Source organism: Bombyx mandarina, chromosome 20, assembly GCF_030267445.1.
Source record: "Bombyx mandarina strain Sakado chromosome 20, ASM3026744v2".
In the NCBI taxonomy this organism is placed as follows: domain Eukaryota; kingdom Metazoa; phylum Arthropoda; class Insecta; order Lepidoptera; family Bombycidae; genus Bombyx; species Bombyx mandarina.
In genome coordinates this window covers 399,442-421,990 of record NC_143226.1, presented here as the reverse complement: position 1 = coordinate 421,990, position 22,549 = coordinate 399,442, and the positions used below count along the sequence as shown (strand labels likewise).

The 22,549-nt window shown below is 37.3% G+C and overlaps 1 protein-coding gene across 4 annotated transcripts in view; it reads left to right on the top strand.

Moving 5' to 3' along the window:
• The window catches only part of pds5 (cohesin associated factor B pds5), a 47,770-nt gene that overhangs the window by 12,055 nt on the left and 13,166 nt on the right, over positions 1–22,549 (top strand). For all 4 annotated transcript variants that reach the window (XM_089735668.1, XM_028184691.2, XM_089735666.1 and 1 more), the window contains exons 3-11: positions 9,086–9,280; positions 10,089–10,279; positions 14,383–14,590; positions 15,230–16,276; positions 18,684–18,861; positions 19,651–19,839; positions 20,695–20,788; positions 21,563–21,746; positions 22,194–22,415. In XM_089735668.1, the coding sequence (XP_089591794.1) occupies positions 9,086–9,280; positions 10,089–10,279; positions 14,383–14,590; positions 15,230–16,276; positions 18,684–18,861; positions 19,651–19,839; positions 20,695–20,788; positions 21,563–21,746; positions 22,194–22,415 (2,508 nt within the window). The remainder of the gene's footprint in view (positions 1–9,085; positions 9,281–10,088; positions 10,280–14,382; positions 14,591–15,229; positions 16,277–18,683; positions 18,862–19,650; positions 19,840–20,694; positions 20,789–21,562; positions 21,747–22,193; positions 22,416–22,549) is intronic.

Genomic DNA, 22,549 nt, shown 5'->3' with positions numbered 1-22,549 from the left:
ACGTCAAGAACAAAAGTTTCACAATAAATAGTATGCATGCGTGTCTGCATCAAATACATGGTATGTAGTGTGTGTAATATTTTCTTTGTTGATTTAATGTATCTTTAATGCATTATTTTGAAAAAATATTAGCATTGTGCACTTCTTCTCTATGTTCTCTATAAGTGTGGAAAATTTCATACTCCTCCGTCCGCGCAATTTTCGTAAAAAGGGATACAAAGTTTTTGCTTCACGTATTAATATATAGATATTAGTTATTGGACACATAGCTTTTTTAAAGAATCAACATTTAGCACTCGTACGAATATAGTGATCTGTATTTTAATATTTTTATTGAGATCCTGAAATTTTAGCGTAATGCAGTAGTTGAATGAATTACGATAGCTATTTATGTATAGTTTTTTTTAAACCGATTTCCAAATTTGAAGGATTCTAAGGTAAGTTGTTTGTGGAATGCTGCTTCTAAAACTAGTATTTTTTAATGCAAGCGCTACTTCATTGTTACTACCATCATTGTTAAAAATACTTTTTTTTTCTAGAAATCGGTAAGCACGTTCACATTCGTCTGATGCGATGTGATTACCGGAGCCTATAGACATCAAAACGCGATTGCCGTTATTTAACTGAAGGTATCGTCTCGAAATCTCAATTGTATTGTGTAATGTTTGTGTCGTCCCTAAAACATGTCTAACTACGAACTCACAATATGCCCTACATTTCTTTGTGACCCGATATTATTCCTCAATAAATGTTGCTATTGTAATTTGATATAATAACATCCCTACTTACATATGTCCACGGCTCTACATAGCCGATAAAAGTGATATCCGAAATACCTGATTTGGAAAAGTGATGTTGTCCGTGTATCGATCGAAATTAATGCGAAAATAAACTATTTTAAAACTCCACCGTTGAACGTAATCGCGAAAAACTGTATTCGATGTTTTTTTTCTCTCTCTCGTGACCTACATAAGTATGCTTCTAGAGCTATTGCAATACATGGTAATGTAATTAAGAAATGAATTACGTAACGGACGTAGTTATTATTGCACTTGAATGTATAAATGTGAAATTGTTTATTGATAGTGTAAGTGTTGGATCGTTTGAGTATTAGGTTTGTGGATATAGCAGTCGAGAGATATATTGTATGGTTATATAACTCTATTTATTGTATTGACGGGTGATTGACCTCATGATTCACCTTGAGTTAAGTGGTTACCGAAACCATTTTGAACCCATTTTGAGACTATAAATTCGAAATCTCAACTGTATAATTGTGTATCCAACCCTTCAAATCGTAAACGTCTCTCGTCCATCAGATCCAATAACTCTTGCATCAGATACCTGCAGCTCTAACACTAGGAGCAGGCTGAGGAACCCCGGTAACCGTACTCGTCGAACTCGAAAAAGAGGTCGACGTGCAACCTAACCCATGCATCAGCCCGCTGAGTTTCTCGCCGGATCTTCTCAGTGGGTCGCGATTCCGATCCGGCAGTAGATTCATTCGCGAAGCAATTGCTCTTGAATTGTTAGGTCTCCTTCCGAGGCGCTCGGGCAGTTGTTAGCAAATCCCACCCCTCCTGGCTGAGCCTTTGTTCGCCCACCTGTCCTGGTGAAGCTGGAAAGGCCTCCAGGCCACCAGTAATCTTTCAATCATAAAAAAAAAAGTCTCTCGTTAGAAATAAGCAGGGTGGTGGAGCTTTGCAATGATCCCGTAATCTTTTCTTCAATTGCACCTCCCATCATACCTCACTACTAAATTCACTTGATTAAATCACATCGCGTTTCAAGAGATAAATTTTGCCAAGTATCATCTCTGAGCATATCTTTCAAACGAGGTTAGTTCATTTGCGGCGCGGTATGGTGATGCCAAATTATGCCACCTATAACCATTTACCACCAGCTTGGCCGTTAGCTTTTCTTATATCAATGGCAATAAAGAAGCTCACAGTATAGCTTTTCAGCAATAACAAGTCACAAGAGGTCCTACCACCAGTATATTTATTACCAGTATATACTGGTGGTAGGACCTCTTGTGAGTCTGCACGGGTAGGTACCACCGTCCCGCCTATTTCTGCCGTGAAGCAGTAATGCGTTTCGGTTTGAAGGGTGGGGCAGCCGTTGTAACTATACTGAGATCTTAGAACTTATATCTCAAGGTTTGTGGCGCATTTACGTTGAAGATGTTTATGGGCTCCAGTAACTACTTAACACCAGGTGGGCTGTGAGCTCGTCCACATATCTAAGCAATAAAAAAAAATCGTTAGATGTTGTCATGAAGTCTACCCAAGCTACTATTACTACTTACTACTTACTGATTTCCCATAGATGGTATATATACTCTTTTATAGGCGCAGGCGATTTCCATAATTCTGTGTATTTTATCGCGAACCAATTTTACGTTTAGGTGTAAAGTAATGTTCTAACAAAATTAACGCGTATTTAATAAATATAATTTTAAAAAAGAGGATACTTTCTGAACAATATAATTTTAAATTTGTCCTGTAACATAAATATTTTACTATATATCAATCAATTATATATATTGCAAAGAATGTTATAATTTAATACAAAATACTACTCTACTGTACTGGAAGGTCAATAGCTATTGTATGATAATTTTAATGTGAAAAAATAAAACCAAGTGCTTATGGAAATTGAAAATAAATAACGTTTCCTTATATTATACATTGTTCACTGAAGCGATTTTACCTGCTAACACATGACTTGGAAAACGTTAATATTAATTTTAATTAATTTGCGCTTATAGAAAGAGCATGCGAATTTAGTTAAATCGTTGCACTCCCCTTGTTAATATGCCGTATTGAATAAATAACTGTCGTGTTATGTTTTCAAATTTAGAAACGGAAAAAAAGCGCCCACTCTCTATATGAAAATGGGCAAAACATGATTGCCCTGTGCCCATCGAGCGCGATTTGAAATATCGATTTTCGTTACTACAATATTTATATATCGATTTTACATTCAAAGAATATTGTATGCCATGCTGCTATTAAATTAATACATACTAGTGTTCGATATTGCCATAGACCCAACCCACTGAGTTACTCGTCGGATCTTCTCCGTGGGTCGCGATTCCGATTCGATGCTAGATTGAGCGAAGCACTGCTACAGCTAGTTAGGGCTAGTGTTAGTGAGTCCTCCCAGGTTGAACCATGTGAGCTCACCTACTGATCCGTTGGAATAGCCACTCAGCTCACGAACGAAAACGAAATTCAATCATAATCTTTTTTTATGATTGAGTGTTTACTGGTGACTCGGAGGCCTTTCCAGTTTCACAAGGACAGATGGGCGAGCAAGGGCTCAGCCAGAAGGGGCGGGATTTCCTAACAGCTACCCGAGCGTCTCCAAGGGAGACCTAACAACTCAACAGTAGCTGCTTCGCGAATGAATCTACTACCGGATCGGAATCGCGTGCCGCTGAGAAGATCCGGCGAGAAACTCAACGGGCTGATGTTTAGGTTAGGTTGCACGTCGAACTCTTCGCCGAGTTCGACGAGTACGGCTACCTCAATCATAAACATTAGTCTCCCACACCTCAAGATTAAATTTAATTTTATGTATTACTTTTTTGTTTTGTTATAATTTAAAGATATTTTCTTGTAAACAAGCTAAATGAGCTGTGCCCAAAATACAATTTATTGATAATTCGTGTTTTCCAATTTCTTCCATTGGCGATTTCTAAAGTTTACTATAAAGCTCATGAATAGCTTCTAAGCGAAACAAAAAAATCGATTGACAAACAAGAGAAATAGGTGCTGAACAATTTTTTCTTTGACAATTATTATTATATTAATTATTATGTAAATAGATACGACTGGTTTAGATTGGAAACACGAGGGATAAGGTTATTAAAAAATCTGGTTAACTTCAAAGTCATCTGCTCTGTTGTGTCAATATTTGTCAAGTCAATGTTTCTGCAATTAGTCCTTATCATTATATCATTATTTGTTTATCTTTGGCTAATTTAATTATTGTGGCAACGTCAGCTATCGTCAAGATTAGATTTAAATGCTGTTTGTGGATCGAAGGTTTCACTGTCGCATCTGGTTGGTAATGAAACTCATAGCTATGAACACCGATATGGCAGGTGAAAATTTCAAGATTGACTAGGAAGAGAGGGGGCTTGTACGGTGGTTCAGGGAGAGTGCCAATCACTGACCAACCACATTGCTAATACACTTGTACTGTATAGAGGCTTTTCCAGCCAGGTTTCAAAGTCTAACGCTTGACTGCTCTGCGATATGAATGGGCCGCCTCATATATGTAAATAAGTGAGCAAAATTTTTACAGTGTGTTGAGTGCGAGTTTTTTAACGTTCTCGATAGCGTAAAAGTTAACTCAAATTTCGGTGCTGTTGGAACAGCGCTCCTAGCGGCAGTCGTAGGCAAACGTACCAACTCTGTACAAATTTGAGTTAACTTTTACGCTATCGAGAACGTTAAAAAACTCGAACTAAGCATACAGATAATTAAAACCGTAATTTGTATTCTTTGTACTAAATCATTAGTAAGTATACATACGCATTACGGATATCCGAACTTTTCGGTTATTACATAGTAAATAAAGCACCTTCATTAAGTAATGAGACTAATTAAATAAATAAGTAACATCGAATGAAAATCGAGGCTCCAACTAATTGGTAGTACGGATATTATTATATATCCTCGCAGCGGATTCAGTGCGACTTAACTGATCGCCCGGAGAAATATTGGTATTTTGTTACCGATTAATCGTAAATACGAGCTCGCGAATGCGGTTTCAATATTGATTTTTGTTATTAACCAACGTGCGGTATTCTAAGAGGATGATTTGATTGCTTTGAATGGATATCTATACTAATATTATAAAGAGGAAAGATTTGTTTGTTTGTTTGTATTGAATACGCTCTGAAACTACTGAACCGATTTGAAAAATTATTTCACTGTTTGGAAGCTACACTATTCCCGAGTGACATAGGCTATAATTTTTTTTGAAAAAAAAAAAATTGGTACCCTTACTAAAACTTCAATAATATAACCTAAGGTGTAAAAAAATTACCTAAAATATTCTTTACATCGCGTGCCCTACGAAAACTATTGATGATAGAATAAAATAACGTACATACTACAACATTGTAGAACACGCTATTATATACAAAAAGTGTCACGACAACATATGTCTAACTATTATAGTTATGCCGCAATAAGCGTTCTTTTATTTAAAAAAATAAAACAACGTCAAATATCGTTGAAATTTTTGTTAAAGACCCGAGCGGAGCCGGATCGGGCCGCTAGTGCGTAATAATCGTGCGATGCCGCAGAACGAATTAAAGCGATGCTTCATGTTTGACTGTTTCACGTCATGTTTTACATGATAATAATATATTACACGTGACAATATCGAAACTAATCGTTTTTTTAGAGGCGTGGGATGAACGTCTCGAAATTAAGCTTTTTTTTATTTTTTTATTGCTCTTGTAGGTAGATGAGCATACGGTCCACCTGATGGTGGGTGGTGACCGTTGCCAATGGACTTCAGCAATGCCAGGGGCAGAACCAAGCCGCTGCCTACCGTTAAACCATCTTCCACCGCGTCTCGACGAACCCATGGCCCATACGGTTATAAGTCGTTACGGAAGCCCAAGCATTACGGTTATCTAAACGCTTCATGGTAGATATATACGCACAATAGTAACGTATGGCTGATCGTGCTCACAATGCACCATACCATTAGTAATTACTTAGTTTTGTATTACACAAGATGTTACTTTATCGTGGTTTTTTTTTTTTTCAAACCGTTAACAAAAATAGACAGGGGGTTGATACCGATCCGTGCGAACGCACAAGACGCCCTGCCACCATCCGGTCACCCTTCTCATCGAAGCCGTCACTTGCGACGAAGGGCTTGGCGAGTAAACTAACCCACAGACACAGCCCACTGAGTTTCTCGCCGGATCGCAGTGGGTCGCGTTTCCGATCCGGTGGTAGATTCTGCAAAGCACGGCTCTTACTAGGGTTCGTATTAGCAACGTCGTCAGGTTTGAGCCCCGTGGGCTCACCTACTCGCCCGGTGACGCTGATATGGTTTTTATTATTTGATGTTATTCCTTTAGAGTGGAAGTCATTTTAAAACTTTTGTTGATACATATTTTATCAGAAATATTGTTATCGGCCTGCGGGATTCGAACATCGGCACAGTCGCATCGCTTGATACGACTGCACCGTGGTCTTATCTCTTCGACCATGATGAACAAAAAATCAGCAATCACCCTCATTCCAATTTCAAATTTCCTAACCGAGCACTCCCTAGCGAGATATCTTCCTGTTTCAATTTGAAATCCTTAGCTTGATGTGGCGGTTCTCGGTAATGGATATATAATATAATAATTCTCGGTAATGTATTTATAAATACATATAAACTTCTCGGTGACTACATTTAGTTACTACCCGAGCGATTGTTATGTTTTAGATATGCTTCGAACCCATGCATTTTGATTAACTAGTTACAATGCTTATTCCTCGCCTTTTTATAACAGAAATTCGAATGACTAATGTTTTGTAATGTTAATTAATTAACATTTTAGCGGGCTTAGTTATGTCAGTCTCGATTTTTCTTATTCTATTTTCAAACGCTTAACATATAATAGTATTATTATGGTTTTCTATAAAGGCATTTAGTTAATATTATTATAATTACACTAGCCGTACTCGCCCGCTTCGCTGGGAATTTAATATTAACATTAATATTTATTGTCATTATTATTAGGGAGTCCAACACTCATATAAATATTAGCTTATCCATTAAGTAAATGTATTTTCTACATGGATACCGAGTTTCAAGTCAATCGGATGCATGGTTCAGTAGTTATAACGGAACATCCGTAAAAACCACTGTAGATTTATATATTAGTATAGATTTCCAAAAATCCTTTTTTCAGCCTGTTGTTCCATTACATTAATCACGTCCTATACAATTTCAGTCTGCTCGTATTGGATTATTTTATCGATCGATCTCTAAAGACTTCAACAATGATTTGGACACAGATAAGCCGCTGCCTGACGTTCACTTGTCAAACTTCTATTGAAGAAGACCGCGTCTTCAGTTGTGAGGAATAGTAGTGTAGTGTATAAGTACAATGTTATCCGATCGAGGCGACGAGACAACGCGACTTCAAGAGTTGGACGTGCGAACTAACTCAGAGACAGAACTCACTGAGTTACACGCCGGATCTTCTCAGTGGGTCGCGATTCCGATCCGGTGGCAGATTCTGCGAAACACTGCTTTTGCTTTTTTTTATTGCTTAAATTGGTGGACGAACTCACAGCCCACCTGGTGTTGAGTGATTACCGGAGCCCGTAGACATCTACAACGTAAATGCGCGACCCACCTTGAGATATAAGCTCCAAGGTCTCAGTACAGTTAGCTAGTGTTAGCAAATTCTCTCAGTTTGAGTCCGTGAGCTCACCTACCTGTATCCAGGCGTAGCTGTGAAGCCTCTTAAGTTACCAGCGAATAGGTAGGAAAAAGATGTACAATGTATATTTTCGATACCTTCAAGCAACCCAAACAAAACACCGCCCTACAAAAAATTCCAAATACATATTTCTAGCTTACATGTCTGTTGTAGCTTTAAATTATGATCAATGATTCTATGTTTTTGTAACTATGAAAGACTTTTAAAGAAAGAATAACGTTTTTTGTTAGGAAAAATTTGGCACCGAACTTTTCCATAATATTATTCTGAAATTGGATTTCTTCCAATTTTAGAAGAAAATAATATATAATGTGTTCGTTCTTTATATTGGCAAGGAACTTTAAGAAAAACTATATAATACTAGTGGTCCCGCAGTAGTCGAAATTCGACTGTAATTAATTGAAATTATAAGTTAGAACATTATTATGGTTCTATTGTCAATACTTCTATAATCACAGGCTTGGCCAAGAATAGAGACAAATAATATTAAAGATAAACAATATTAAACTATTTTCAATTTGACCACAGACTTTAAGCATTAGGTAACTAAAGGTTGACAATAAACAAAGATTATTTATACATATGTGTGTGTGTCAAATGCATGGCAGTGTGTGTAATGTTTTCTTTATTGATTTAATGTATCTTTTATGCATTATTTAAAAAAAATATTATCATTGTGCACTTCTTCTCTATAAGTGTGGGAAATTTCATACTCCTCCTTCCGCGCAATTTTCGTAAAAAGGGAAACAAAGTTTTTGCTTCACGTATTAATATATAGATGCGTAACGTAAATTGTCATTAAGATCGATGTTCTGTTAGCGGTAACATCTTAATAGTGGGATTCTGTCATGTTGGCATGTTTATCCTGCATATTTCTGCTGCGAAATATGCGTACCGATTTGAAAGGGTAGGTAGGGCAATCGTTACAATTCAGAATTTGGCCTCTATTGTCTCAAGGTATTCAGTAATTATTGTCTTCATGTTCAGTTGAGACACCAACTGAACTGTGACCTCGTCTGCTGGTGTTGACTGTAGAACCTCATTTATCCAGTAACGTGAGGCACAACATAATTATGTATTTTATTTTGTATCTAACTGTCACCTAGCGTTAACGAAAACTCTCGTTGACAAAGACAGGTCTTTGATTGACAGAATAGAATAAGAATTAATGATGTAGTAATTCGAAGCGATAGTGAGAAGTAGTGATATGTTTAGGAGGCGTAAATCGTAGATCCTGATCATTGAGATATTCAGAAATTACAAATGAACTGACTCCCACGGTGAAGGAATAACATCGTGTAATAAAAATCAAACCCGCAAAATTATAATTTGCGTATTTACTGGTGGTAGGACCTTTTGTGAGTCCGCGCGGGTGGGTACCACCGCCCTGCCTATTTCTGTCGTGAAGCAGTAATGTGTTTCGGCTTGAAGGATAGGGCAGCCGTTGTAACTGTACCTTAGAACTTATATCTCCAGGTGGGTGGCGGCATTTACGTTGTAGATGTTTATGTGCTCCAGTAACCGCTTAACACCAGGTGGGCTGTGAGCTCGTCCACCTATCTAAGCAATAAAAAAAAAAAAAAAAAAAACATTGATGTTTTGTTTCAGGTATTAGCCCATACGTTACAAGGTCTCGGGCAAGATGAGGGTATGTATCAACAGTACATACCGCTCGCCCTGCATCTGGCTGATGAGTTTTTTCTCACTCATTCTTCTAAGGACGTCCAGCTGTTGATAGCTTGCTGCATAGCTGACGTCCTACGGGTGTACGCGCCGGAAGCGCCATACAAAGACCAGGAACAGGTGAGTCGACTTTTCACCTAACCCCCAACTGCAAATTGTCATCGATATCGGCTATGCCATGAACACAGACGTGTTGCCGCACACAATAAAGAGCTCTTAATACATTACCTTAAGAAATAAAATCCATGAGATGCCTAATGATATGTTGCAAAAATGCATGACTGATGATTTGGATGAAGTGATTCGAGTATGGCAGGGATGAATTTAGCTGAGATGAGGGTTAGTGCTATGTTAAAAATAAGATGATATGGGATTGTCTTAGAAGAAGTGAAGCATTAATGCGTCTTGGTTTGAAGGGTGGGGCAGCCGTTGTAACTATACTGAGACTTTAGAACTCATATCTCAAGGTGGGTGGCAGCATTTACTTTTTAGATGTCTATGGGCTCCAGTAACCGCTTAACACCAGGTAGGCTATGAGCTCGTCCACCCATGCAAGCAATGAAAAAAATATGACACCCGGACCATTCTCTATGAATCAACGATGCAAAAGAGTGAATATAAATATCTTCATAGATCGATTATGGGATGTTCGACGAAGGGCTCGACGAGTAAATTAACTCTCAGACACAGCCCACTGAGTTTCTCGCCGGATCTTCTCAGTGGGTCGCGTTTCCGATCCGGTGGTAGATTCTGCGAAGCACGGCTCTTGCTAGGGTTCGTGTTAGCAACGTCATCAGGTTTGAGCCCCGTGAGCTCACCTACTAGCCACGGATACGCTGAAATAGCCTCTCAATGCTATCAGCTTAGGTAGAAAAAAAAAAAGAAAAGATGTTCCTGCAATCATCTGTTCTCTTTCATTCATCAACAGGTCAAAACTATATTTTTGTTCCTCATAAATCAACTGCAAGGCCTGCGTGACCCAAAGAATCCGGCTTTCAAACGCTACTTTTACTTGTTGGAAAATCTTGCCTACGTCAAGTCATTTAATATGTGCTTCGAGCTCGAAGACTGTCAGGAGATATTCTGCGCTCTCTTCTCATTGATGTTCAAGATCGTTAAGTGAGTATACTAATTTAATAAATAGTAGATGATGACTGCTCGGTTTTTTTTTATAACGTCCATCCATCCATCTTGTTGTTTCTTTAAAGCGGCTAGTTGCCTGCCCTCAATTAAGAAAAATAGTATTATTATTCGCCAATAGATGTCGGGAAGAGTTGATTATTGAAAACACGAATAAAATAACATTTTCTGAAAATAAAACGTAGCTAGATCGATTTATCGCCCCCGAAATCCCCTGTATACTAAATTTTATGAAAATCGTTGGAGCCGTTTCCGAGATTCATTATATATATACAAGAATTGCTCGTTTAAAGGTATAAGATAGTTTAAAAAATCTAATAAAATACGCTTTTATAGAAAATCCAACTAAAAAATAGAATATAAATTTTAATAAATTTGAATTTCTTACACTATTTTTAATAGTGTAAGAAAAGGTGATTTTATTGCAAAAAAAGCGTGTTGGGTGCTTTTCAGGATATTATCAAAATAATCTTACAACAATCAAAACAACTCATCTGTTCATAAAATATTTATAACTACTGATATAAATGAAGCACCCCACGCTTTTTTTAATAAAATCATTTTTTCTTACACTGTTTTTAATTCAAATTTATTTTCTATTCTTTAGTTGGATTTTCTATAAAAGCGTATTTTGTTAGTTTTTTTAAACTATTATTTCTTTTTAATTTTTTAGTTGATTTTAAATTTTTTCATTTTATTTTTCCAATTTTGAGTTGAAACAGCGCCCCTAGCGGCACACGAAGGGAAGCTGTTCCAACTCTATACAAATTTGACTTTACTTATACGCGATCGAGAAGTTAAAAAACTCGCACTAAGCACACTGTAGGTTTATGTTTAACGCATTTTAACAGGTAGCTTATATTATAGTTTTTACTTAAAACAAAACTTTTAGTGAGTGGATAGAATTAATTCAATGGGCATTGATTACAAAAAGGTTAGACGTGATTTTAATTTTTCAGAAAATATAGATAATTTAAAGAGGTTAAATTAAATATATATTTTTTAAATTAACTGTGGTAATTTCTTAATAATTTATTGAAAATGTCATCGCTTTTCGATGTGATGACATCATCAGTAATATAAAGAAAATGGAGTGTATAAAGAAAATGGAGAATATAAAGAAAATACATGGAAGGGAACATATTTTTTTAGAGATTTCAGAATAAATTTGCAATGTCTGAGTGAGAATTTTGTAAATTCAAATGACACTTTTCAAATCATGTTATTTATTATTTATGAATGCACGACTGCTCTAAACTTTACAATTTTATTGTATTGTATTGTATTGGTAGCAAAACGTAATGAATTTGTTTTGTAAATTACATTGCTATTGTTGGTAACTGCTTTGCCAATCACGTTGGGAATTTAGGCATAAAAAATAATTCTCAACAGTATTCTCTTTCAATTCTCAATATGAAATGAATTATTATAAATGTTACAAAATCGAGTGGTTTTTTTTTTTAAATCGTGTGCCTTTTTGGGATCTCTTTGACACTTAACAAATGATTTTTAACTATTGTCTTAAATCTGTCATATGTAAATTGTAAATGCTGTTTAACATGGAAAGAGTCTCGTTCGCGTATTGTTGACTGGCGCGCTCTTAATGAAAATAAAAACAAATCAATTCTTATTCATGTTAACTTTACAACAATAACAGTTGCTCGGAAGAGATCGCTTTTAGCGATAAGACCGCCTACAATTATACCCGTTAACTGTTTTTCAATGTTAATCGTGTTTTGGTGTGCAATAAAGTATATTCTTTCTCTCTCCATCTCCCTTTAAAATGTCTTATTTTTGGTCTTAAGATCTTTGATCTTTTGTTTACAATTTATTATAAATATTTATGAAAATAAAAAAGAGGAATATCGTCATTGTCAAATCAAAATCTTCTATGTGCACTTTTTGAGATGTTTACTTTTTCACCTTTTCGTATAGTTCACAGCCCTATCTACCGTATAAAAAAAACTGTTATGTGTATATAGCTTTAATATTTATCTTTAGCTTTCATTTGATATAGTTCTTAAAAATTCACCTTCATATAAAATTTTATACGAAAAATGTTTTTACTCGTTAATTCCAAATAGACTTTTTGCACATAGCATATTTTGGTTTGACAGCGACGATATGGCGTTACTAAATGTAGTACAACATTCGAAAGATGCCTCTTTAGCCAATGAATTTCTCGCCGGATCTTGTCAACGGGTCGCAATTCCGATGCGTTCGTAGATTCTGCGTAGCACTACTCTTGTTAGGGCTAGTGTTAGCAAATTCTCTCAGGTCGAGCCCTGAGTGAGCTGGACTCTATCCGCGCGTAGCTGGTATAACCCCTCAGGCTGTCATCGAATAGGTAGGGTAATATAAAAATGCTTCTTAAATTTATTACGACCGTCTGGTGTATTGGTAAGTGATATGGTCAGTACACTAGGGGGTCGCGGGTTCGAATCCCGCCAAGGGAAGATATTTGTATGATAAATATAAAAATGTCTTTTCCAGGGTTATGGATGCATATTAAATATATGTATGTGTATAATAAAAATCTTACATTTATTTCCGATATCTGGTACCTGTAACACAAGTTCTTTACGAACTTATCACGGGACCAGTTAACGTGGCGTGATTGCTATATATATATTTTTTTATTGCCTTTGTAGGCAGACGATCATACGGCCCACCTGATGGTGAGTGGTTACCGTCGCCCATGGACTTCAGCAATGCCAAGGGCAGAGCCAAGCCGCTGCCTACCGCTTAATACTCTCCACAAGCCTCGTTTGAAGAAGGACATGTCATAGCGCATGTCATAACATGTCATACATGTCATAACATTGAAAAACAGTTAACAGGCTGTTAGTAAAATATTGTTAGTAAAATATTGATTTATTTATTTATTACAGTAATATATTTATTTTGATGTACTTTTGTGCTGTAGAAGAACAAACTTAATATACACTAGCCCTAGCAAGAGTAGTGTTACGCAGAATCTACGGGCGGATAGAAATTGCGATCCGTTAAGAAGATCCGATGAGAAATTCAGTGGGTAAAGAGGCATCTTTCGAATGTTGAACTACATTTAATAACGCCTTAATGTTCTTTTTCTTTATTTTCAACAAACAAAAGATCAAAGATAAGATATTTCAAAGAGAGATAGAGAGAGAAAGAATATACTTTATTGCACACCAAAATAGTAAGTTTGTTATGTACAGTGTACCTACCTTTGAGTTAATTCTTCGATAAATTATGCCAGAGTCTGGATAGATTTCTCGGGATTATTGTAATGATAAATATAATAAATATGTAACATTTTACACGAAACAAATTGATATTCATAAGTTGTGAAAAAATTATAATATGTATAGCCTACACTGATAATATGAAAGTCTGAGTTACAAACCAAAGGCCCTAAGTGCCAAACTTTGCTTTAATAATGATTATAGTTCTAGGCTTAAGTTAGTAAAAGTAGTTTGAGTATGTTTCTCTTAGTTAGCAACACGGATTAACTTGCTTGCTTTGTATCCCACAAGAGTATTTACTTAAGAAGTTATCTTCACAAACTCCATACTGAGTCGTAAAAATAGTCTTGAATATAAGAAGAGTGTATCACGTATTTATCACATCAATATAGTAGGGCCGCGATTTGTTTGTTTTATTTGTTATTGAATGTTTATTATAATCTTTATTGAAGGATATAAAAATAATCTCTAATAATATAGTCCTGGTGAAACTGGAAAGGCCTCAGGGTCACCAGTAATCCTTCAATCATATAAAAAAAAAACTACTAATATAAAGCAACTTCTAGTTTGACAAGCGCAAGGCTATTTCTATAAGTGCAGATAGGCGCAGAATAGCCAAAATCAAAGGTCTTTACATGAGAGGTGCGATGTATCATATACATCTGCTAAATTAATTTTGTTTGGCATAAGTTAGAGTTTGCAATCGCGGCCAATTGTGTGAGAATCACACAGGATACTTCTCGGGTACAATAGCGCCTAGTGAAACACCAGGGTTGCCACTAAATAAATTGTTTATTTATTTTATTTTATTTTGAATTTCATTTATTGTAAACCGCGCATTTATTTCGCCAACAGCATAGAGCATTCGACAAAAGTGAAAGCGTTCATGTTAGACGTCCTGTGCCCGTTGATCACGGAGTCGGACGTCGTGTCCAACGAGTTGCTGAACGTGATATTGATCAATCTAGTCGAACCGAACAAGCGAGAACACAAGCACGCCTTCGCACTAGCCAAGGAACTCATCGTGAAAACCAGTGAGACTCTAGAGCCTTATATCCAAGCGGTGAGTACATTACAACCATAGGTACTGACTGATACTTTGACATTAAATATATTTTATGTTTTTTTTTATTGCTTAGATGGGTGGACGAGCTCACAGCCCACATGGTGTTAAGTGGTTACTGGAGCCCATAGACATCTACAACGTAAAAGCGACACCCACCTTGAGATATAAGTTCTAAGGTCACAGTATAGTTACAACGGCTGTTCCACCCTTCAAACCGAAACGCATTATTGCTTCACGGCAGAAATAGGCAGGGCGGTGGTACCTACCCGTGCGGAGTCAGTCACAAGAGGTCCTACCACAAGTAAATGAGTTAATCTTGTCTTTGTCTTATTGACATTGTGATGAAAAATAAGTCTCGATTTCTATTCATAGCATTAAAATTAGCCAATAACATATAAATGGTACATAACTGATTCGTATTTACCTGATGGATTCTGTTCAATTTACGATCGATTTTAATATACGTTGTTTTCTCAGAAATAATTGTATCACTGAAAATACATTTACTACCATGGATACAATTTAATACAATTTGCTCGGAGTTAGTCTGAATGTGTTGATTGCCAAGAAGCCGCAGATTTTTTCTGGAACGAGAAAAAATCTATTTGTATTGTATACGTTGTGTTTATTTTACAGTTTTTCAATCACGTTCTGATACTTGGCAAAGAAGAGAAGAGCCTTTTGATATTTTCGAAAGTCTACGAGCTAATATACGAGCTGTACCAGTGTTGTCCGTCTGTGCTACTATCCGTGTTGCCGCAGCTCGAATGCAAGCTGAAGTCTGCTCATTTCCAAGAGAGGCTCAGTGGCGTCGCTTTATTAGCTAGAATGTTCTCTGAACCGGGCTCGCAGCTGGCCAAACAGTACCCGGCTCTGTGGCGGGCCTTCCTCGGCAGGTTCAACGACATCTCCGTACCGATACGTATCAAATGCGTTCAGTACTGCATGCACTTCCTCGTCCACCACCCGGACCTGAGGAAGGACATAACCGAGACCCTGAAACTGAGGCAGCACGACGCCAACGAACAGGTCCGCTATGAAGTCGTCATGGCGATCATCGCGACGGCCCAAAGAGACTTCCAAGCGGTCGCCGAGTCTGAAGATCTCCTGCATTTCGTCAAAGAAAGAACTTTAGATAAGAAGTTTAAAATCAGGAAGGAAGCCATGTCCGGCCTGGCCATGATCTACAAGAAGTTCTTGACCGAGGAAAGCGTACCGGCCGCTACCGAGAAAGCGGTTCAATGGATCAAAGACAAAATCCTTCACGGTTATTACATGACGGCGTTAGAAGACCGACTTCTGGTCGAGAGGCTTCTGAACACTTCGCTGGTTCCGTACACGTTACAGTCAGCGGTACGGATGAAGAAGCTGTACTACTTGATGTCTAATGTAGACGACAACGCTACGAAAGCGTTCATCGAGTTACAAAAGCACCAACTCGCAGTCCGGCGCACGGTCGCGGAATGGATCGAGTTGCACCGGAAGCCGCCGTCGCCGTCCGTTCAAAAGGAATTGATCGCTAAAGTCTTGCACATAAGTACCAAATTCCTTCCCGAGTCGGTGAAGGCGCAGGAGTTCCTGAATAAGTTCTCGCAGCACATGAAGCAGTCGCCGGAGCTGTTGCAAGGAATGGAGACGATACTCAATCCGAATGTTAGCTGCGAAGTGTGCGTTCGTACTACTGTGAGTATTAATTATATTCGTTTCTATCTTCAAAGTCTTAAGGTTTAAATTCCCTGTTTAATACAATGAATCGAACATGCTTACCATTTTAAGTTCATAATTCAATAATTCGTTCCGGTGAACTGCTCCCATTATTAGATTTACAAAATAAACTAGTTCACTACCGGATTGTTTTCGTTCACCAGTTCACTTAACTTCTCCCTGTCATGAGTAAGTCCTGCCGGAAACCGACTGTTCTAGCTCAAAACAAACGACATCCATAACTCCCTTGTAATCAATTCAGTTTGTCACCGCACAAATTATCTCTTGCATAATTTCATTTATCGTTTTTCCTTGCGTTTTGACTAGGCGTATTATTGACATTTTAGAGAAATTACATTTTAATATTAGTTTTGAATGCAACTACTTTATTACATTTAAAAAATACTCTTATGTGTAAGTAAAGATTATAGAACATACATAACTTCAGTATTAAGTACATCTTAAATACCATTACTGCCAGTCATAAGCCTGAAGAAAGTCTGGTGGGAAATCGTAATTTTAATGAAATAATTTGATTCTGCTCCCAGCGGAGAAGCTCTGAACCAATTTACTTACTAATTCTTATTCCACACCGTCGCCGCGTCGGTACTGATTGACGGAACGAAATGAACTGTGAACGATTTCAAGGAACGAGGTCATAGTACTAAACGTGAACTGTTTTCGCAAATTTATCATCCCGCCTATTTATGTTGTCAAGCAATAGCGCGTACCTGTCATTATGACCCGCGCCAGTCGTTATTATTAACCCTTTTAATGCTGGGTTTATTGTAATATATTTTGCAGGAAGAACAATGGCAATTTTTTACCTTTATGTTCTAAAAGGCGTCTTAGATTAAGACATAAACGAAATTTCATCATTTTATTTGCTCGTTTTTTATACGATATTAGATTTATGTGGCAAAGCCACGAAAAAATATTAATTTAATAAGCTTTTAATTTTTGTGTACTTCCGGTTTAATACATTTGTAAAGGATGGCATTGCTATTGCCACAAAAAGCAGTATTTTTTGATAAATATTTTCATTAAGTATATAAAATGATAAATAATGTTATTAATTATCCTTTGTTACAATTAGTACATAATTAAATAACTAAATAAGCCTTCGTTTGTCGCAAATATGTGACTAATTCGTTCAAGGGTTAAAATTACCTATGTCTGACACACATTTTTACACATTTACAAAGAAGAAAGAACAAACTATATAATATTAGTAGCTTTATTAGGTAGCTCTGCAATTGATAAGGGTACCTACTCGAGTACTATTAGAGGTGTATCCTTGGTTCATCTATGATAATGAAACTAATAATGTAATTTAAACATATCGTTTTATTTTTTCAATTTACTATAGTCCGTGCCTACAAAAATGAGAGACATCTATTGTTGATAGATAACCTCAATTTATAAAGTAAACACGTTGATATCTTTTTTTGTGACTTTCTAATAACAAAAATATTTCTGTTTAAGCTTAATCTATGTTATTCGTATCGTTTTAGCATTTTTTTATTTCAAGACGCCTCAAATAGATATCAGGTAAAATGTTGTATACAAAGCTGCCATTGTTCTTTGCTAAAGAATTCTTGAAAAAAAAAGTACTGTACAAATATTTTTACTTAAAAAAAACAACAAAAGTCAATGTTAAATTCATAGCAAAATATTTTGAAACGGTTATTTATAAATGTTATTAGCTTATTAAAAACGTTATACGTGTCTAATAATACCTATAATAAAACTGCGCAATAGTCGATATTCCGACGCTCCGCACTTAATACAATTAATAGACAATCGATCTATCGACGGCTCGCGCGTGAATGGTTAAATAACACTCCAATTGAATGTTCCATTCGGGGGGTTTATGTTGTGGAGTAATCGCATAGCTTAAGACGTTTCTCTCCCTACTCCGTCGTTCTCTCTCTGCTGAGGAGCACGATCACATGTAACCTTCCTCCATGGTATTCGGTCATGGGTAGAATGGACAGATTACCTGGTATTTAATTATTATTCTTAACTAGCTGACCCGGCAGACTTCGTAGTGCCTCAATCGATAAATAAAAGACTTTTGTATAAAATAAACTTAAAAAAAACAAAAGGAATCCGTCCGACGGGGGACACATCAAAGGGAAAACAAAATTGTTATATTTATTTAATTCCGAGCATTTTCATATTTATCTACCTTTTAAACCTTCTCTGGACTTCCACAAATAATTCAATACCAAAATTAGCCAAATCGGTCCAGTCGTTCTCGAGTTTTAGCGAGACTAACGAACAGCAATCCATTTTTATTATATAAATAGATATTTTTTCCCAGTCAAATAAATGCGTGGTATGAACCGTTTACATGGTATTTAATTATTATTATTTTTTCCAGTCAAACGTCCTAAAGAAGCTCGGTCAGCCGGTGATGACGAACTTGTACTACAACACTGTCAAGATGCTTTTGGAGCGGGTCAGCTCGGTGATGATCGACCACGAGTCTCTGCTGATACTAGTCGAATACGTCGAGGGCTCCGTCACCGGCATGAACACGACCATAGCCGAGGAATGCGGTCAGTTCACTTTGTTAAGGACATAATAACCGGAACTACACCAAAGATCTTGTAAATAAAAAAGGAAATTATTTCACTATTAATTTGTAGATGAGTATAGATAGCATAATTTTTATCCAAGTCTGCGCGAATTTCCACTGAATGCGACAAATAAAAAATACCTATAGTTATAAATAGTTGTGTAATTCTTCTTCCTCACCACACTGAAAGGGTCTCTCAAGGCCATCAGCTTAGGTAGAAGAAAAAAAAAACTTCCTCACGGATATAACAGTTGTGTATGTGTATCCAGCAATCAATCTGTATTCAGCTGTTGTGATACGCTCTTATTTTCTTCTCCATTAAATGTGGTGTGTCTCTGATAATCATACCAGCCTTAGAGTCTTAGTAGCCTTAACGTCCTTGTCCTCCGATGATACCATCACACAAAAAAAACCTTTCAGAACTATGCCTGAATATTGATGATGTGATTTAGGAGCCGTTGATTACAAACTTAATCTTCTAATAAAATTATCTAATTATAAACAAATTTATTTTATTGCTCTAATTGAAAATTGCCAACTGGTAATAACTTTGTAAATATACTTAAATTTTGTATAAAATAAATACTGTTATTCATATTTTATGTAAACTTTAGTTTTAGAGAAATATTATTGATTTATTTTTTGAACAATTCAAAAGAGTTCTTATTTTTTTGTCTGGAATCGTTATAAAAGTTTTTATTGTCTTATGCAGCCCACACGATGGGAGTGGTAAGATTGAATAATAAACTGGTTTTTATCTCGGTAACAGGTATCGACACGAAGAAGGCGGCGGAGCGCGGGCTGAAGCTGCTGGTGATGTTGTCGTTCGTGTTCCCGGCGCACTTCCTGCACGAGGACGTGCTGACCCGCCTCACGTGCATGCTGGAGCTGGACGACGAGGCCGTGGCGCCGCACATCCTCGCCGCGCTCACCTTCCTCGGGAAATACAGGCCGCTTAGTTAGTGTAGCCCTCACCTGACTTTTTTTTTATTGCCCTCGTAGGCACACGAGCATACAGCCCATCTTGTGTTAAGTGGTTACTGGAGCCCATAGACATGTACAACGTAAATGCGCCACCCACCTTGAGATATAAGTTCTAAAGTCTGAAGTATAGTTACAACGGCTGTCCCACCCTGCTCCAGATTTTAAGCTGTACCGCGGAGATCCGTCAGAGGGAGGGAGTCGCTGGACGCTAGCAGCGTGTTCTAGGTCCAGACGGTTAGGTGCCACCAGTCGTATTCCTTCGCAAAGCGTTATGCTCTGTACACACATTACGGTACGGTACGGTACATTCGTGAATGAGCTCATGTCTTACAAGGAGGGTGATAGATACATTGTGCTGTCTTTAGGCTCCATTACCCGCTTAACCCGACAAGATACAGTCACCGCAATACTGGTGGCAATACTTATACTGGTGGTAGGAGCTCTTGTGAGTCCGCGCGGGTAGGTACCACCACCCTGCCTATTTATGCCGTGAAGCAGTAATGCGTTTCGGTTTGAAGGGTGGGGCAGCCGTTGTAACTATACTTGAGACCTTAGAACTTATATTTCAAGGTGGGTGGCGCATTTACGTTGTAGATGTAGAGCTCCAGTAACCACTTAACACCAGGTGGGCTGTGAACTCGTCCACCCATCTAAGCAATAAAAAAAGTTATATATTCTTATGTTGGTTGAGGCGGTGTCTTTCATCACTATTATTCAACTGCTCCATATTTATCATCAGTTACATGAAAACACACACAACTTACTGCCTATATACAGCTGTCCACTGACACTTAGACCGCAGCTAAATAATTAGTGCTCGTTTGAACAGGCGAAGCGTGCCCCGCCCTGTTCCCGCGACTGATCACCCTGTGCAAAGCCTACGCGGAGGTGGGCTCACCAAAACAAGCCAAGAACGCTGTCAGGTAACTGATATTTATGATATGTTCTTTATCTAAATTTCTAAGATGTCATTTTAAGATAAAATTCAATACACTTTTTGAAAGAGGCCGAAAGAAAAAGAAGTCTGGTCTAATAATATTTTTTTCAACATTTGTGTACTGCGACAGATGCTAAACGATAAATAATCGCGACATTATTACACATTTAAATTAATAAATAAAACACTAATTAAATAATTAAAAAAACAGTTGATATAACATTTACTCTCGTGTCCCCGCACAAAAAAAATGATGATATTTTTTGTAAAAAGCGCTGCAATAATATAGTCATAAAAATGAGAATAATCAATGATCTTCTCAAGTATTGTATAGTAATAAATATTATTTTAAAAAACGAAAAAAAATACGCTTTTATAGAAAATCCAACTAAAAAATAGAAAATAAATTTGAATTAAAAATAGTGAACATTATGAACAGATATGAGTAGAAGGGTTATTTTGATAATATCCTGAAAAGCATACCACACTTTTTTTATAATAAAATCATTTTTTCTTACACTATTTTTTAATTCAAATTTATTTTTCATTTTTTAGTTGAATTTCAATTTTTCCAATATATTTTTTTAAATATTGAATTGTCATCGGTTCTTGATAAGTATGCGAAATTTCGATTTAATCCGACGTTTTGAAGGGGGTCAAAATTATGTTCAAAGATTCCGTTACATACTAACATACATACGTCTGAAGCTAATAAAATCGTATTAATAAAAAAGTCATTAATATAATTTTTGTTATACAGGTGTTTATTTGTAAACGTGCCAGAACAAAGGACTCAAATATTCACGGAGATATTAGAAACGTTGAAAGCCACATTGAATCCGTATTCGGAACATTACCGGACCGCCATCGTCACTCTGGGACACATTGCGCACAACCTGCCCGACAACTTCCCCGTTCACATCAAGAACATTGTGTCTAGGAAGGTAAATTATTTGTTTTAAATCACCTTTTATCAACGAAATTCTTTCTGCTTATTCTCTTTATAATTTTACTGTTGGAAGGATGTGTTGCAAGCCGCAAGGGTAGGTACCGACATCTTGCTTATTTCTGTCCTCAAGCATTCGTGTGTTTTCGGTCTGAAGCGAGAATAACGCATCAACGTACTATTGATACTCTGTCTGATCTCTTGTTTTCGATATCCATCGCACGGCAACGATATGCAGTTTGCGTTCCTGTAGGGCGCACAGGCTTTGCTGGACCATTTGGGTCGCGAAATAATGTTTATAGTTCACATGCAGCAGAAGTTAAACTCATATGCTGATCCTGTCTTAGGACTTAGTAGTTTTCAATGGAAAATTTATTGTCTTATTGAAATATAATAAACTGTAACAGCCGGCCTAGTGTATTAACGCAATGTTTTCTTGTTCTAGATCGTAAAGGAGCTGTTGGTGCGCGAGGGGGGCGGCGCGGCGGGCGGGGCGGGGGAGAGCTGGTGCCCGGAGCCCGAGCTGCCCGAGGAGACGCGCTGCAAGCTGGAGGGGCTCAAGTGCATGGCGCGCTGGCTGCTCGGCCTCAAGAAGGACGAGCTCTCCGCGCAGAAGACGTTCCGGATGCTCAACGCCTTCATCGTGCACAAGGGAGATCTGCTGCAGGTTAGATTAAGGGTTTAATTACACGATTTACGCGGGCGAGCCACCCGACGTCGCCATAGACAAGCTAGAATAAAACACAATATACTACTCCTTCTTTTCACTAAGGTCATGCACCACGCTCAAAAGCATCTGGG